The sequence below is a fragment of the Protopterus annectens genome, chromosome 1.part1 (assembly GCF_019279795.1).
Source record: "Protopterus annectens isolate FY-2018-M chromosome 1.part1, PAN1.0, whole genome shotgun sequence".
NCBI lineage: Eukaryota > Metazoa > Chordata > Ceratodontiformes > Protopteridae > Protopterus > Protopterus annectens.
In genome coordinates this window covers 1,373,346,215-1,373,362,183 of record NC_056726.1, presented here as the reverse complement: position 1 = coordinate 1,373,362,183, position 15,969 = coordinate 1,373,346,215, and the positions used below count along the sequence as shown (strand labels likewise).

At 36.3% G+C, this 15,969-nt stretch overlaps 1 protein-coding gene across 1 annotated transcript in view; it reads right to left on the bottom strand.

Annotated features, from left to right (window-relative positions):
* The window catches only part of DCC (DCC netrin 1 receptor), a 2,283,601-nt gene that overhangs the window by 277,216 nt on the left and 1,990,416 nt on the right, over positions 1-15,969 (bottom strand). The window contains exon 16 of the mRNA XM_044089014.1: positions 6,485-6,580. Coding sequence (XP_043944949.1) covers positions 6,485-6,580 — 96 coding nt within the window. The remainder of the gene's footprint in view (positions 1-6,484; positions 6,581-15,969) is intronic.

The window sequence follows — 15,969 nt, the reverse complement described above, 5'->3', positions numbered from 1 at the left end:
AGAGGAGGGTGGAGAGTAAGTGGGACTGAGCAATGGCAGTTCTAGCAGGTGGGGTGAGGAAGGACTTAACTTTGTAGAGGGAGCCAAGTTTACTATTAACATTTTTGATAGTTTTACTGACATGCGTATCAAATTTAAGGTTGTTATCGATAGTTACACCCATGAGTTTGGTATGGATATTGGGGGAGATGACTGTCCCATTATTAGCTGTAATAGAAAAGAGGGGTTGATGGGCCTTCTGTGTGGGTGAGAAGAGGATCAACTTGGTTTTATTAGGGTTTAAGATCAGCATTTGGTTAGATAGCCATTTTTCCATGGAGCTAAAGGTGTTTTGAGTTAGTGTGAGTAGTTGCGTCTCAGAGTTGGCAGAGCAGATCATGGTAGACTCGTCTGCATACTGGATGCAGGTGACATCTGGGATAGCAGTGTGGAGGTCATTGATAAATATGGAAAAGAAAAGGGGTCCTTGTATGGAGCCCAGGGGAACTACAAGAGTGATAGGCAAAGCGAGTGGATAGCTTGTCTTGCCAGATGACTGCCTGTTGTCTTCCGTGCAGATAAGATTGAAACCAGTGGACAGCATGATTGTCAAAGGAGAGGGCATTCATAGTATTGATAAGTAGCTGGTGGTTAAACATATCAAAAGCCTTTGGGAGATCTAGGAAGAGTGCTGAGGACAGCTTATTGTTGTTACGGCTGTGGTTGATAACAGTGGAGAAAGGAGAGCTGATGTGGTACTGTGGGATGGCCTAAAGCCATGTTGGGAGTTGGCCAGCAGCTTGTTATGGACAAGATAGTGCATGACTTGTTTTTGGACACACTTCTCCATGATTTTGGCTAGCAGTGACGATATTGCTATGGGCCTGAAATTAGATAAGTCATTGGAGCTGCCTTCTTTATGTACAGGTATAATGTGAGATATTTTCCAGATTTGGGGAATGGTAGCTTAAGTAATGGATCTGTTGATCAATATAGAGATGGGGAATGCTATGCTATCTGCAGCTCTCTGCAAATACTCTGAAGGAAGGAGGTCAGCTGCTAAAATGGTTGGTCTTAGCTTTTTTAATAAGATTTGAATGAGTGAAGTAGGAATAGGTTTAAAGTTGAAGGAGACTTGGGTACTGGGTGTGGATAGGTTTGGGTAGTCTCTATTGGGGTTTAGTTTAGTAGCTAGAGATTGGACAGTCTCTGTGAAGAAGTTGTTAAAGGAATTTGCAATGTCCTCTGGGGATTTGTGATTAGAGTTAGAAGGGGATGGAGTAGTAGTATTGCCCGGGTATAGAAGTTTGTTTATACTGGCCCAAAACTTTTGAGGTTTATTTTGGTTCTTCACTTGGAGATTGCAGTAGAAATTCTTTTTATCTGAGATTATAGATTTTGTTCGTGTCATTCCTTAGTTGTCGGTATTTGAGGTGGTCGAGTGGGGCTTTTTTTGCCTGCCAGGTTACCCATGCCTTATTTCTGAGCGAGATTTTAGATTTGCTTTCTTTAGAAAGCCATGGTGCAATTTTCATTTTGGTTCTAATGGAGCAATGAGGAGCATGAGAATCCCGGATAGTTAGGAATTTGTTGTTAAAGTAAACCACTGCTTCTTCCAGTGGAAGTTGTTTCAGGACAGACAAATTGCATGCATTGAGTTCCTCCTGAAAGATGGTAGGGTTAAAGTTTTTATTGCTTCTGATTGTCTTGCATTTGGTTTTATGGGGTGTGTCTTGTTTAAGCCTAATTATATAGGTAAGAAAGTGATCACTTAGGTCATCAGGCAGAGTTCCTGACCTGTGCATTAGGAGGTGATGATTTATTAGTATCCAGTCAAGGGTGCTTCCTTTGTTCTGGGTTTTACCAATCCTAGTAGGGGAAATTATTTGTGTAAATCCATGAAGATTTAAATGGACTGAGGGCACTTCAGAGGAGCAGTTATTCCAATCAATGTTGAAGTCTCCAAGAACAATAGTTTCTTGCGGGTAATTAGCAGACAACCAGTACAGAATATTTTCTAGGGAGTCAGTATTCTTGCCTGGAGGTATATAGAAGCAGACAATGTTTAGACTTTTGTGCTTATTAAGTTGTAATTTAGTGATGATAATTTCTTCATTATTAATTTGTGGTGGTTGCAGGGTGTCTTTAGTGAGGGTAAGGGTCGATTTGTACAGTACAGCTACCCCTCCACCCTTCGTCGTGGTCCAGTCTAGTCTAAGTTATACCCTGGGGGAAGAATTTCATGGTCTTTGGTAGTCGGTTTAACCAAGTTTCAGTTAGGCAAAGTATATCAGGGGAGTGGACTGCTAAGAGGGCATGGAGATTATGTACTTTACTGTTTATGCTTCTGATGTTTAGGTGGCAGGTTAGTAATGAATTGGAGGGTCTAGTAGATAGGGTTGTATTCTGAGGGTAACTAGTAATGTGATGGGGTCTGCTATAGAAGATGGACCGGGATTTGGGTGGATATCTCCATCGATGGTGAGCTTATAGTGTAGACTGATAATGAGTTTAAATATTTTATTTAAAATCTTTTGGTAATTCTTGATTTATGGGTTTATGTACCTAGGTCTGGTTGGTTGGTGGATTTTAGGGGTTAGGGGTAAGGGGATGGATGTTGTGTCTAACTTTACCTGGCTGTTGTAGGGCTGCAGTTTGGGATTTGGGATAGTAGAATCCTAGGTAGTGGCAGTTTTCATATGTAGTAAGTATGTAGAGGATGCATAACAGGGCTATTAATGGCAACTGTAGTAGTTTTATTGAATTTTGCATTGCCGTTGGTAGAAACAATATCTGGATGTATGACTAAGAGCTAAGTAGTAGTCTACTAATTAGATACTTTTGAAAACAGTAGGGTGGATCTAAGAGTTGCTGATACTGTTTAAAAGGGAAGGGGTTTGGTCAAACAGTATAAATTTGGGGTGTCTGGGGGAGGGTGGGATATGGGGGCAGGGTGGGGAGCATAGTGAGCCCGAGCGAAGCGAAGGAGAGTGGAATGGGGCTTAACTAGATAACAAGAATGCCTATAGTCTGTGTGCATGCAAGGTAAGAATGTCCCTTAGAGTGGTTCAATAAAAATTTTACTGAAGGATTTCGCTAACGTCAATTAAAGTTTATGTAACTTTGCAGATGCAGTTACAAGTTTTATGCAACTTTGCAGGGTTCTGTGTGTCAGATTACACTAATTGGTACCTTGCTTTTGAGGAATGAACTGCTCACATTGTCCCTAGACATCTTACAACACTAGCGACTGTGTATTAGATAGTTTTCAGAAAGATTGGTAGCAATAGGGGTAGGAATTTATTTTCAGTACAAGGACCTAGGTTGATGGGTTACAATGTTTCTATTTATCAAAATGTTGCAGAATAATAACCTTTTTTGCATTGGCTAGGACTTTAAACTTTGTAATGGCTTGCAAATCGAGGGAGAGTGGAGCGGGACTTAACCAGATAACAAGAATGCCTGTAGTCTGTGTGCATGCAAGTAAGAATGTCCCTTAGAGTGGTTCAATAAAAAGTTTGAAATGCTCTTTAATTGACATAAAATAACATAAAAATTGAGCGCTTTCATCAATAAAACCTTGACTTCATCAGAATCAAACAGAATGCCACAAAACACCTTCTTAAATACTGTGAAGTAACCAATAAATTTCATAGTTTGTCTATCATGAGGCTGTTAAGTCAATTAAACAATAAACCTTTAAAGAAAAAGCTTTTCTAAAATGTGGCAGTAACATTTAGAAATGTAAGGACAAGTTATTAAAGAGTTGCCACAAACCAGTACAAAGTATGCTGATGTTAAAAAATACATTTTCATATATTAACACATCTTAATAAATAAGAACAATGTCACAAAACATGTTGTTTTAAGAAATATAATTAATGATGCATATAAAGTTACTAAATAGCTTCTGCTTTTTCCTTTAAAACAGGGTGGATGCTCAAATAGCCATTTATTATGTAAAAAATAACTTATGTGGCAGCTTAGGCTGGCTGCAAATCTGCCACCTGGTTTAAATGGCTAGGATAGGGTCAATAGGTTACAATGTTTCTATTTATCAAAATGTTGCAGAATAATAACCTTTTTTGCAGTCGCTAGGACTTTAAACTTTGTAATGGCTTCCGCTTATCACGGAGGTGAGGAGGATACTGAGCGCTGCTCAAGAGGCCGTGGCCGGGGTGTACCACGTTAGGAGAGACACCGTCAGCTAGGTCCTAGGGTACACACAGATATATATACATATATATATATATATATATACATATATATATATATATACATATATATATATATATATATATATATATATATATATATATATATATATACGGATATATGTTGTACATGTGCTAATCAGCAGAGCTGGTCAAAAGACCCCTTTCATTCATGACTCAGGCCAAAGGACAATTAAAATATATTAGGGAAAATACAAAGCAAGCAATATTGGATACAATAGTTAATTAAAATGCATAATTTAGAAAGAAAGCAGAACAAGAAAGAGACCAGTTAGAGACAAAAGTACTTAATAACTGACATTTAAAAGTCAGTATGTAACAAACATGACATGCACATAATGAATAGCATTACATAACCAGGTTAAAAGGGTAACACTGTTAACTGGAAACATTAGGCATGAATAAAAGAGAAATGTTGCTGAATGGCTACTTTAGCAATGAGCTATAAAACAAGAGCCTTTATAGTCAACCTTAAGGTGCTCTTTGAACTTATTTCTGAAAATACATTTGTTATGTTCTCCAATGTCTTGAGGCAAAATATTTCAAGAGGCAGTACAATTTTAGAGAAGGCTTATTTAATGAGCCTTCAAAATATTTAATAATTTAATGAGTGGCAACTTATGTTTACAATGCAGAATTTGCACTCATCTAATTTTGGCAAGATCATAAAAGCAAGTTCAACTCTGTACACTTATGGGCTACATTCTAAATGTCCTAAAATTCTCTGTGGTTACACACATACTAAGGAATTAATCATAAATATTTTACTGCAGTTATAAGTAGCAAAGAACTGTGCTGCAATTTAATAATGAAAACTGCAATTTAATAATGAAAACTTGGCATGCTACGGTAAATTCAGTTTTGCCCAATGTAAACTATTACTTGCTGCTGGGTAACTGCAACTGCACATACTGTATATATATATATATATATATATATATATATATATATATATATATATGTATATATATATATATATATATATATATATATATATATGTAATTTAAGTTAAAGAACATTTTATTTATGCATTATTTACTTCTATTTATTTCACACTCAACTTTTAACATGTATATAATTCCAATTTGAATAGTGTTTACATTAATATGTACCATTACTTAATTTTCAATTTTTTGAAATATTGGTTAAATAACAGCACTTTATATTTATTTGTTCACATATTCACTTATTTATTTATTTATTTATTTATTCAATGATCCATTTACTCATTTATTTATTTATTTATTACCTATTTATGAGCAGCTATTATGCAGTCTGATTTTAAAGTTGGTTTTATATTTGCATTATTTTGAACATCAGAGTTTAACATGACATGTAAACTTGATATTTACTTCTTTGTTTGTTAGCTCAATATATGCACTTATCATGTATATACAGAAAACATGAAACCAGATTTTGTAATGGTTTCATATTTGCATTATTATTCTGCATATTATTTAACATGACATCGCTGCTTTTAATTAGTTTTGAACGATTTATGAATAATATGTTACATCCAAAATCTCCTTCATAAATGTGTGCTTTTTAAAGATATCCTTTTAAAAAAACACCTAACTAAGCTGCAAGCCTTAGTTGCCTAATTATTTGATTACTTAATGAGGTAATTGATTCTTATCAATTCTTACTGATTTGGCGCCCTTTTTTATTAACCTTTGTATATAATAAGAAGCTTTTGTGTTATTAGTATTGTCTGATGAAGCGTAGTAGCTGCTACGCGAAAGCGCTTACGTTTTAATTAATAAATATTGGTCTTCTATGTCTACACTTTGCCTCTGTGTCGATACCTACAGAATTTCTTTTCATTGACGTGGATTTATTGCAACGAATTTTATTTGTGATTATTGGACTGTATGTACCCAACTTTTGTTGGTTACACTTTCCGGTGGTGAGAGAACCTGGTTTCATCTTCTCTTCTAATTTAAGAAAACCTAACATTTTCAATAAGCATATAAATGTTTACAATTTTATAAAAATAAATATGCCATTCAGTGTGAGTTCTGCTAAAGTAATAATATCGACAATTTAGCGCCAAGTCTTCAAGTACTGCAGAGGTAGTGTTATGGTCACATTATTCCAGTGTATCATGTACCTTAACACATAATACTATTTTAAATAAGACAAATAAACACAGTCATAAAAGTTGCCTTGCAAATAAGGCCAGGCATCTCAATTTGAGAATGTTGAAACTATATCTGAACATAACTGATCTGGGAACCCTGACAACATAAAAAAAGAAGAAACAACTTACCTGTCATTGATCTTGTGGTCGCACTTTCGTAGAGTGGAACCCCTTCACCAGCATTGTTAAAAGCTTTTAGTGATATCACATAATGTGAACTTGGTTCTGGAGAGAAAATACAAACATAAATAAGAAAAGGATTTCCACACCATCGAGAAAACAGTTTTAATAGAAACATGAAACACACAGCTATGAATATTTGATAAGAATGAAAGCTACATCTTTTTTTATCTTTCTAACAACTGATTACTGGAAAATATGAGTTTTATTAATATAAAAGAAAAATTTGATCACATTTATTTGTCTTTACTTACTGGAGAAGTCCTACTTGCAAAAAGTCCATTTTCAGCAGAGGCCCGGAGAAAAAAGCTCCACATAAGAAGACAATATACAAAAATAAAATGCAGTAGGAAAAAACACAATGATGCAAATCATATAACTACAGTAGAAAACCACAATGATACTAATCATATAACTACAGCAGAAAAAATGCTGGTGAGAAAGTTGTAAAGATATAGTGGTATATTAAATATTATACCATGACCCCCCCCAAAACGTGCACGCTGATTGGCCAGCGTGCCCGTTGTAAATCGAGTTATACTAATGGAAAAAGGTCCGGTTGCCCGGACTTTTTCCATTAGTATAACTCGTTTTAAACATTGTTCGCTATGTTAAATGGGTTTAACATAGCGAGACAGCTTTAAAATAAGCAACGGAGATCTCTGTTGCTTATTTTAAAGCTGTCTCACTATGTTAAACCCATTTAACATAGCGAGACAGTGTTTTAAAAAAAAGCAACGGAGAAAGCAAGATCTCCGTTGCTTTTTTTTAGTGTTTCGCTATGTTAAACTCATTTAACATAGCGAGACAGTTTTAAAATAAGCAACGGACATCTCCGTTGCTTTTTTTTAGTGTTTCGCTATGTTAAACTCATTTAACATAGCGAAACACTAAAAAAAAAAAGCAACGGAGATCTTGCTTTCTCCGTTGCTTTTGCCCACAGCTCTGATGTACTGCGCAGGCGCACAGTACATCAGAACTGCCGCGGATGCCAGGCATCTGCAGAAGGGCAGTAAACAGGCATTATACTATGCCATTATTTAAGAAAAGTAATAGTTTCTTTTCTTAAATAATGTCATGGTATAATAGCAATAACCCACGCCTGGGTGTGGGTAATGCTAAATTTACCCACGGTTGGCTTTGTTTGGTCCCTCGGGCTTCGCCCTCAGGACCAAACCACGCCAACCGTGGGTACATTTAGCATTACCCACACCCAGGCATGGGTTGTTGCTATAATATTCTACAGTCATGATATTTTTTGAAGGAGATATTTCTCAAAGTGCTTTGGATTTGTAATACCATGGTCGGAATGGACACTAGTGCGGGTATGGGATGGCATTCAGAATGAGACATATTTACTGTACAGTGTCACCTGCTATTAGATTTGGTGGTGATGAGGAAAGATTTGTCATCTGAGTATAATGTTCTGCTAGGAGAGTAGAGCTGTGCTAGACTGGTTAAGGAAGGTACATGTTCTAGAAGGTGAAGCAGGATATGGGTTATTACTAATGGGGTACATGACAATTGATTAGTTAGCCAACTGAGCTGTTTGAAGACTAAGCAGTGATGCAGTTTGTAGGGTAGGTTTGTTGCGAATTTGGTGAATTTATTGTAGTATTTTTTTAGTTTATTTTTTATGAGATTGTAAATTTGTGAAGATGGGGAGGCATATAAGAGTTAAAGGAGAAGATATGTTCCTGCAATGTTCTTTCTGGCTGAATCCATTTGATAAGGTTAGACTCTCTAGAGCATAGCTATTTTCTGTTTGTTTTATTTTGTTTTTTATCTACATTTTAAATTTAAGGCAAATATTAATTTATCTGCTATTATTATGCCTAATGGCTTGATATGAAGAACCAGTTTGTTTATGTTGTTGTTAGCTGTTGTAATGGTAAATAATGATTTTTTGTTCAAACGTGTTTGAGGATACATCAGTCTACATTTATCTGTGGTTACTAGCAGCTGGGCATTGTTTAGCCATGCTTCAAGAGACAGGAGAAAGATTCCTGGGTGAATAGCTGAAGTTCTTGTAGACACTTAGCATAACAGATGATAGAAGAGTCATCTGTATACTAGACTAGAGTGGATTATTTGGTTTGTGTGCAAAAGTCATTGTGAAAATATTGAACAATAGCTGGCCAAGGACAGATCCTTGAGAAATGCCATCGGATATGGGTAGATAATATGACACATTGTGTTTTGTCACTATACAGTTTGCTGTCTGTTAGTAAGCTAACTGAAAAACCAAGAGAGGGAAGAATGGGAAACGCCAAAAGAGAGTAGTTTGAATAATAACATTTGATGTGGATAGTACTGAATGCCTTGGTGAGGTCCAAAGACACTGTGGGGAAAAAAAGATGATTAGAATTCCTGTGTTGTTTATGGTGATGGACAAGTTAATTAGTGTTATGGTTGTATTATGATTTGGATAAAGCCATGCTGAGTTGGGGAAAGAAGGTTGATTTCAAGGAGTGTTTCAGGAGTTCAATATGGATGTATTTGTCCACTACCTTGTACAACTAATTTAACTGAATGAAGTTAAGAAACATGCATGAAACATCAAACTGTTCTTAGACCCTAGTAGATGAAACATGATTTACGATCTAAACTTAAATTTAATTTGAATATGTAGAATTTCAGTGATTATCATATAGAATTAACCTCAGCTGATAAATTTACATCAATATAACAATGTGATCAGTGGATTGCGGTGGTAGTGCTGTGGTAGCATTATCGCCTCACAGTAAGACGTTGTCCTGTTCGATTCTCACCTAGAGTGTCTTCTGTGTGGAGACATGCGTGAATGGGTGTACATTCACTGAAGGTTGTGCGTCAGGGCTGGCAACTCGGCACGCAAAAATCTACTGCCAATCATTAGCAGACCGAAGTTCCGCTCTGGCAACCCTTAACCAGGAAAAGCCGAAAGACACAACAACAACAACAATAACAATGTGATCAGTATGTAAAGAAAAAGTATAAAACCTTGCCCTCTTTAACATCCGCAACTTATGCCATTCCCAGAACACATATTAAAATCTTATTTTAATAGTTTTGTGTATGAAGATACTTAACTAATGCTGTAGCACTCATATGACACAACTTGCCATATATATGAGTATGTAGAAATCATTTATTGGGCAGACCTGGCATAAATCATTCATTTCTTCAAGCTATCTTATATATGAGTCTGTTAGGAACCATTTCAACAAGGCAAACCTTATTAGTACCAATTATATAGTTACATAAAACATTCTGTATCCCTGTATGGTATTGTATTTAGCAAACTTCCCAAAACATCATATTTTTTAATAGAAAAGACAAGTGTACAATTTCAAGCCTGCTTTCCATAGTAGTAAAAGGTTTGCAGGACTTCTTTTGGATTCAGTTGAGCACAAGTTAATGTATCGAAATGATGACTATGTGAAATCCTGCATCTACCTTGTACTGGCATGCATTATCAAATCCTTGCAGTTGCACAACATATTACCAGACAACATCAAATTAAAACTTTGTTTTGTCTATGCAGTATGCACAGAAGGCTTGCACTGACTTTCCCATAATGCCATACCCAGTAGGTAAGTTTTAAAATCTGCCAACTTATTACACCCCCAAAAAGCATGTTCACAGTTATTTCTTTCATCCCCATCTCACCTTCAACATTTGCTATCTACCTGAGGAAAAATTCTTTGAAGTATGCTTGTGATATAAAACCACCTCTGCAAACACTTCCAAGAAGAAACATAAACTTTCGGGACCTTGCTGCATATGTTGGAGCCATACATATGTTCCTATTGTTCCCTGTAAACTGTTTTTTCAATCTCAATCTATTGTAACCTTCTCTGATTGATTCTTATAGTTAACACGTGGTATTTTATATCCCATACTAATTACCCATTTTTGAACAACAGCTTCTGTTCAAGATTAAACTGAAAACTGGTCATTCACTTATGATTCCTCTATCTCTTTGCCAATACTCTGACATGAATCACTGGTATGGAAGGCAGTCTCCAGCCTGCAGTCAATGCTTCTTGGCCTCATCCCACTCTATTACCTTTCCTTTTCTAGTTATTTTGTCAAAATACCTTGGTTCCTTTTCCAGTTTTCTCCAGTAAATTTTGGCCCTCTCTTGCCTGTTTTCTGTACCACTACCTGTAGCCATCTCTGTTGGCAAAATCTCATTTCTGATTTCCATGTTGGCTTAGTTCTTAAAAATTCTCTACTAATTTATGAACATAATATTCTGTTTGGTTGTTATCATTCTCCTTAAGGATCTATATCCAAAAATCACACTCACTCCTTATTTCTTGAACATCATCCCTGCTTCATCAACATCCATTTCCACTTTGACTCATAACCTTCTGCTTGTGTTGTGTGTGTGTGTATACATATATATATATATATATATATATATATATATGTGTGTGTGTATATATATATATATATATATATATATATATATATATATATATATATATATATATGTCTTAAATGTGTAGCTCTAAAATATCCCTTCAAATCAGGTAATCCTAAAACATCTTGTTCTGTTGGGAGAATCAGTTTATCCCACTTAACTTTTGCCCTTTTCCCCTCCCAGATAAATTCCTTCAACTCTTCATTATGTATTATCCGCAGGTGTTTCAATTTTAAACTTAATATGAAATGTTATGTTCTGTCTCATCTTTGAAGATGTAACTCAATTTGCTACATGAAACTGCTCTTTATGTAAATTAAAACACTAGAAATGAATGGGACTTGATAAATATATGCCTGACCTGTATAGAAAACTAAAGGTACTAAAAACCTTTTCACTGCTTATATCTTATTATTCATATGCATAAGCAAGAGTTTTCAGTTTCTCAGTTTTTGAATTATCTTTTGTTTAGACTCTTCCAACATACCCTTAGTTGCCATAACAGTAGACTTTTTTAACCCAAACACCTAAATGCTTAATCTTATCAGGTCGTATTGATTACTGATAAACACATTCACATGTGGACACATAATTTACAGCTATAGCCTTTGTTTTTATCTTCATCAGTTTTATATTCCAAAAAGCCTTGAAACTGTCTCAGAATGTTCCACAACACTGAGATGTCCTTTTCTGTACCATCAAAAAATTAAGCCAACTTTTCTTGATTACCATACCAACTATATTCATGAATTTTTGAGTCATTTACTTTATTTGCCAATGGGGGTTGGGAGGGTGGCCTAATAGTTAAGGTGTTTGCCTCACAAACACAAGGTACAGGGTTTGAGTCTCACAAGGGATAATTGACTAGGCTTAAAATGGCTTGCAGGGGCAGTTAACTAAGGGGTTGGGAGGGTGGCTTAATGGCTAAGGTGTTTGCCTTACAAACACAAGTTGCAGGGTTTGAGTCTCCCAAGGGATAATCGGCTAGGCTTAAAATGACTCGCAAGGGCAGTTAGCTTAGTACTAAACTATGAACCTCTAAATATAAAGCAAATAACAAAGGGGGATGAGGACATCCCTGCCTGATTTCCCAGTTCAAACATAACTCATCAGAGAGGACCCTTCCCACTTCTTGTACCTGATCCCTCATATATCCTCCTAGTTAATCTAATTATTGTATCTGGGAATGTAAATACTTCCCTTGCTCCACTCCTAAAATCCCAGTTACTCTATTGAATGGTTCTACATCAAGGTCCAGCAACAACAGCAGTATTTTTTATAGTCTGCTTCTCTCTGGATCATTGTTGTTGTATTAATGTTGTCATTTGTTTGCTTCTCCTCCACAAAACTACATTGAGCCATATCTATCAATTTTGTTAATAGCTTTGCTATTCTTTAACTAGTACAGATATAAACAATTTATAATCATGATTTAAAATTAAAATGGGTCTATATGAAGCTGGGTCTGATGGGCAAGTACACTCTATGGGTGATACAATCACCACAGCTTTCTTACAAGATGCTGGTTCGTCCCACCTTTTGAAATACTGTTAAGCAAAAAATTCCAGAGGCCGATTAGCACTGCAGTGCCAGGTTTAAGACAATCTGAAAGTAATACAGCAGAACAAGGAAACAGTAGCAGAGGACAAAGACAGAATGGAAGACAGTTATGAGCCAAAGCAATAAGGGTGCTAAAATGTTAAAAAACAGCATGTGCAAGACAGATGGCATAGATAGAGAGTTGACCTGTTGTCAAAACACAACAATTTATTTATTCATTTATTTATTGACATTTGTTAACCGGGTTAGTCCAGCTGAGCCAGGGACTCATTTTCTGTGGACACCCGAGGAGAAAATCTCCAAAAAATTAACAATTATTACAAAAGTTACAAAGATATAATCAACAGATAACATGTCTATTAGTAATTAATAAAATGACATAACATAAGTCTAGTAACAGGTAACAAATCTATAAATATTAAATATTAAAAAAGACAAGAGTATGAAATTATTTATTTATTTTTATTTATTTTATTTTATTTTACATTTGTTGACCGGGTTTGTCCAGCTGAGCTGATAGCCCTTTTTCAGCAGAGGCCCAAGGAGAAAAGCTCCACATTATTTACATTTAAGCAAAATTGCACAAAGTATTAACAACGCTTAGGCTCAAAGTATACAAAAAAAATCTAACATTTTAACTAAAGAAAAAAATACAATCACTGATAACGTATAAAGGTATTGTGTTAATATTACATTTGGAAATATAGTAATATAGAGAGACAAGAAGAAGGATGCAGTTGTGGTAATACAGCCAGGTAGTTGTAATATGAGAAGATATGCAGGGGATATATTAGTAAGGATGAATGAGAGGGAGTAAAAGACAAAAATAATTCAGTTAAGAGAGAAAGACAGATGGTTGTAGAATGTAAAATAGGGATGAGTAGAAGGCACGAGGATTACAGATAGGAAAGGATGGGGGTTTAAGGGGGGTGAGTACAGTGGCATATCCAGTATTTTATTAGTAAGTCTTTGGCAGCTGATTTGAATACTTTTGGTTGTTTAAGAGATTGAACCTCTAGTGGAAGTTTGTTCCAGGAGATGGTAGGGTGATAGCTATAGAAGTTTTGACCATATTTGCTCTTGGGTTTGTATGTGTAGTAGGTTTTGGTCTGAGCTTCGGAGGGACCTGGGGGGGGGTGTATGACAAGATCAGAGGAGTTAAGCTAGGACAGAAATAGAGCTGCTGAAGGATAGACTGAATAATCTGAAGTTGTGAGAGCAGAAGCAGGTGGGGTAGTTCCAACCAGTTTAAGTGATTTAGAGTACGTCAGTGGTGGGATTTGTAGGTTTTATTAGCAGCGAATCTAGCCACTTTGTTATAGGTATTTTCTACTTTGGTTAGGAGGGTGGTTATCTGGGAGCTGCATATTAGGCTTGGTAGGAGGTAGGTGTATGAAAGGGTAACCTTGGCATTGTTTGATAGGTATTTCTTATTTTTGTATAGGAAGCCGAGTTTTTATTTTTAATACAGCTGTTGACATGCAAATCAAATTTCAGGCGGTCATCAATGAAGAACCCTAGAAGTTTAGTGTGGGGTTTGACTAGGATGGGTGTATTGTCTAGAGAGTGGATAGTGAAGGTGGACTTGAGGTTATTTAGCCTTTTGGAGAGAAATAGTAAGAGTTTAACCTTTTTTGCATTTAGAATTAGCTGGTTGTGGGACAGTCAGGTCTCAAAGGTATTCTGAGTAATGGAATGTAAGTCAGGGGGAGGGTCTGCTATGACAGTAGAGTCATCAGCATATCGGATGAGAGTAGACTTGGGGCAGGTGGGGTAGAGTAAATTAGTGAATACATTAAAGAGTAGTGGCCCAATAATTGATCCTTGGGGGACACCCATTTTGACAGAGGAGGAGAGGGAGCAGAGAGCCATTTAACTGACTGTAATCAGTCAGAGAGGTAGCTGGAAAACCAGGCAGTAGTGGGGGGGGGGGGGTTGAGATTAATTACTTTGTCCAGAAGATTGGAGTGAGACACGGCGTCAAATGCTTTGGAAAGATCTAGGAATAAGCATGACACCAGTTTGTTGTTATCCCTAGCCTGAGAGATGGTATTGGTGAAGGATAGGAGGGCAGTAGTTGTACTATGTTTAGGACAGAAGCCGTGTTGTGTAGTGATGAGCAGATTTTGCTGAAGTAGGTGTTCCATGACTTGCTTGAGCATGCATTTCTCAAGTGTTTTAGAGACAGAGAGAGAGAGGTGAGAGGATGGCTATGGGTCTGAAGTTGTAGATCTCAATGGAGTTGTCCCCTTTGTGAATGGGTAGGATATAAAATTCTTTCCAGATAGAGGGAAATTTAGATTCAGTGATAGACTGGTTTATTAGAATGGAAACAGGGAGGGCAACAGAGTCAGCAGCTAGCTGAAGAAAGTGAGGAGGGAGGCAATCTGAAGATGCAGAACAGGTTTTTAGTTTGCAAAGGAAAGATTTAAGGTAGCTAGTAGGTATAGGTTTGAGGACAGAGGTGTTTGTAGAGTTCTGGACAGAGGGAGGGTCCGGAGGAGTATCTGAGTTGGATCTAGAGGGGATAGGACTTGTTAGTTTACTGATAGATTCTACGAAGTAGGTGTTGAATTTTGATGTAGTTTCAAGGAGTGTATTAGTAGGGCAGGAATTTGAAGATGAGGGATTACCAGGGTGGATTATTTGATTAATTGCATGCCAGAATTTCTTAGAATTAGATCTCTGAGAGCTGGGTGGATTATTATAATAGTCCTTTTTGCCTTTATTTAGTGGACTACCATACATGAGGTCATTCTAATGTACGAGTCAGTAGTAATACAAGCACCTATTATTATTATTATTATTTTTTTTTTTGGTGCAGTTAAAAAATAGGAAAAAGAGGGAAAAGTAACAGAAAGTGCAGGGTATATGAGGAAAAAGAAAACGTGTAGATAAGAAGGGAGTATAACTCAGCTACTCTTCCTCTATGTGGGTTAAAAGTCTACCCATGGTGTACCACAATGTGGACCCTCCATGTGTGGATATTAATGTTACTGCCATGCTACATGATTTGTCTAACTAGGAAATCAGGCGACCAGCGTAATGATGTAATGGTTATTGCTGTGTCTTGTCAGTTCCAGAGTTTGGAGATTTGTTTTGGCATTTAGATGGAATTCCTACATTTTCAAGCATTTTTCAGCTTATTTCAGTTACCCCACCTCCAAAACTAGCCCACTCTAAACCTTTTTCTGTCAATCTACTCAGTAAAAATGTTCAGTGAGATTCCCACAATTAACCAAATGAATTTAATAAAATGCACACATAAATAAACAACGAAAATGATAATGTGTGTTTAACTGAAAATTAATGGCATGTGTGTAACTCTTCAACCTATAGCAGCAGTAGCTAGTCTTACACCAAGTATTACAGGGCTTTACACTTTCCAGCATTTGAGATGTTGCAAGTATTTTTTTTTTCCATTTTAGACTTAATATGAAACTTTGTGTTCTGTCTCATCTTT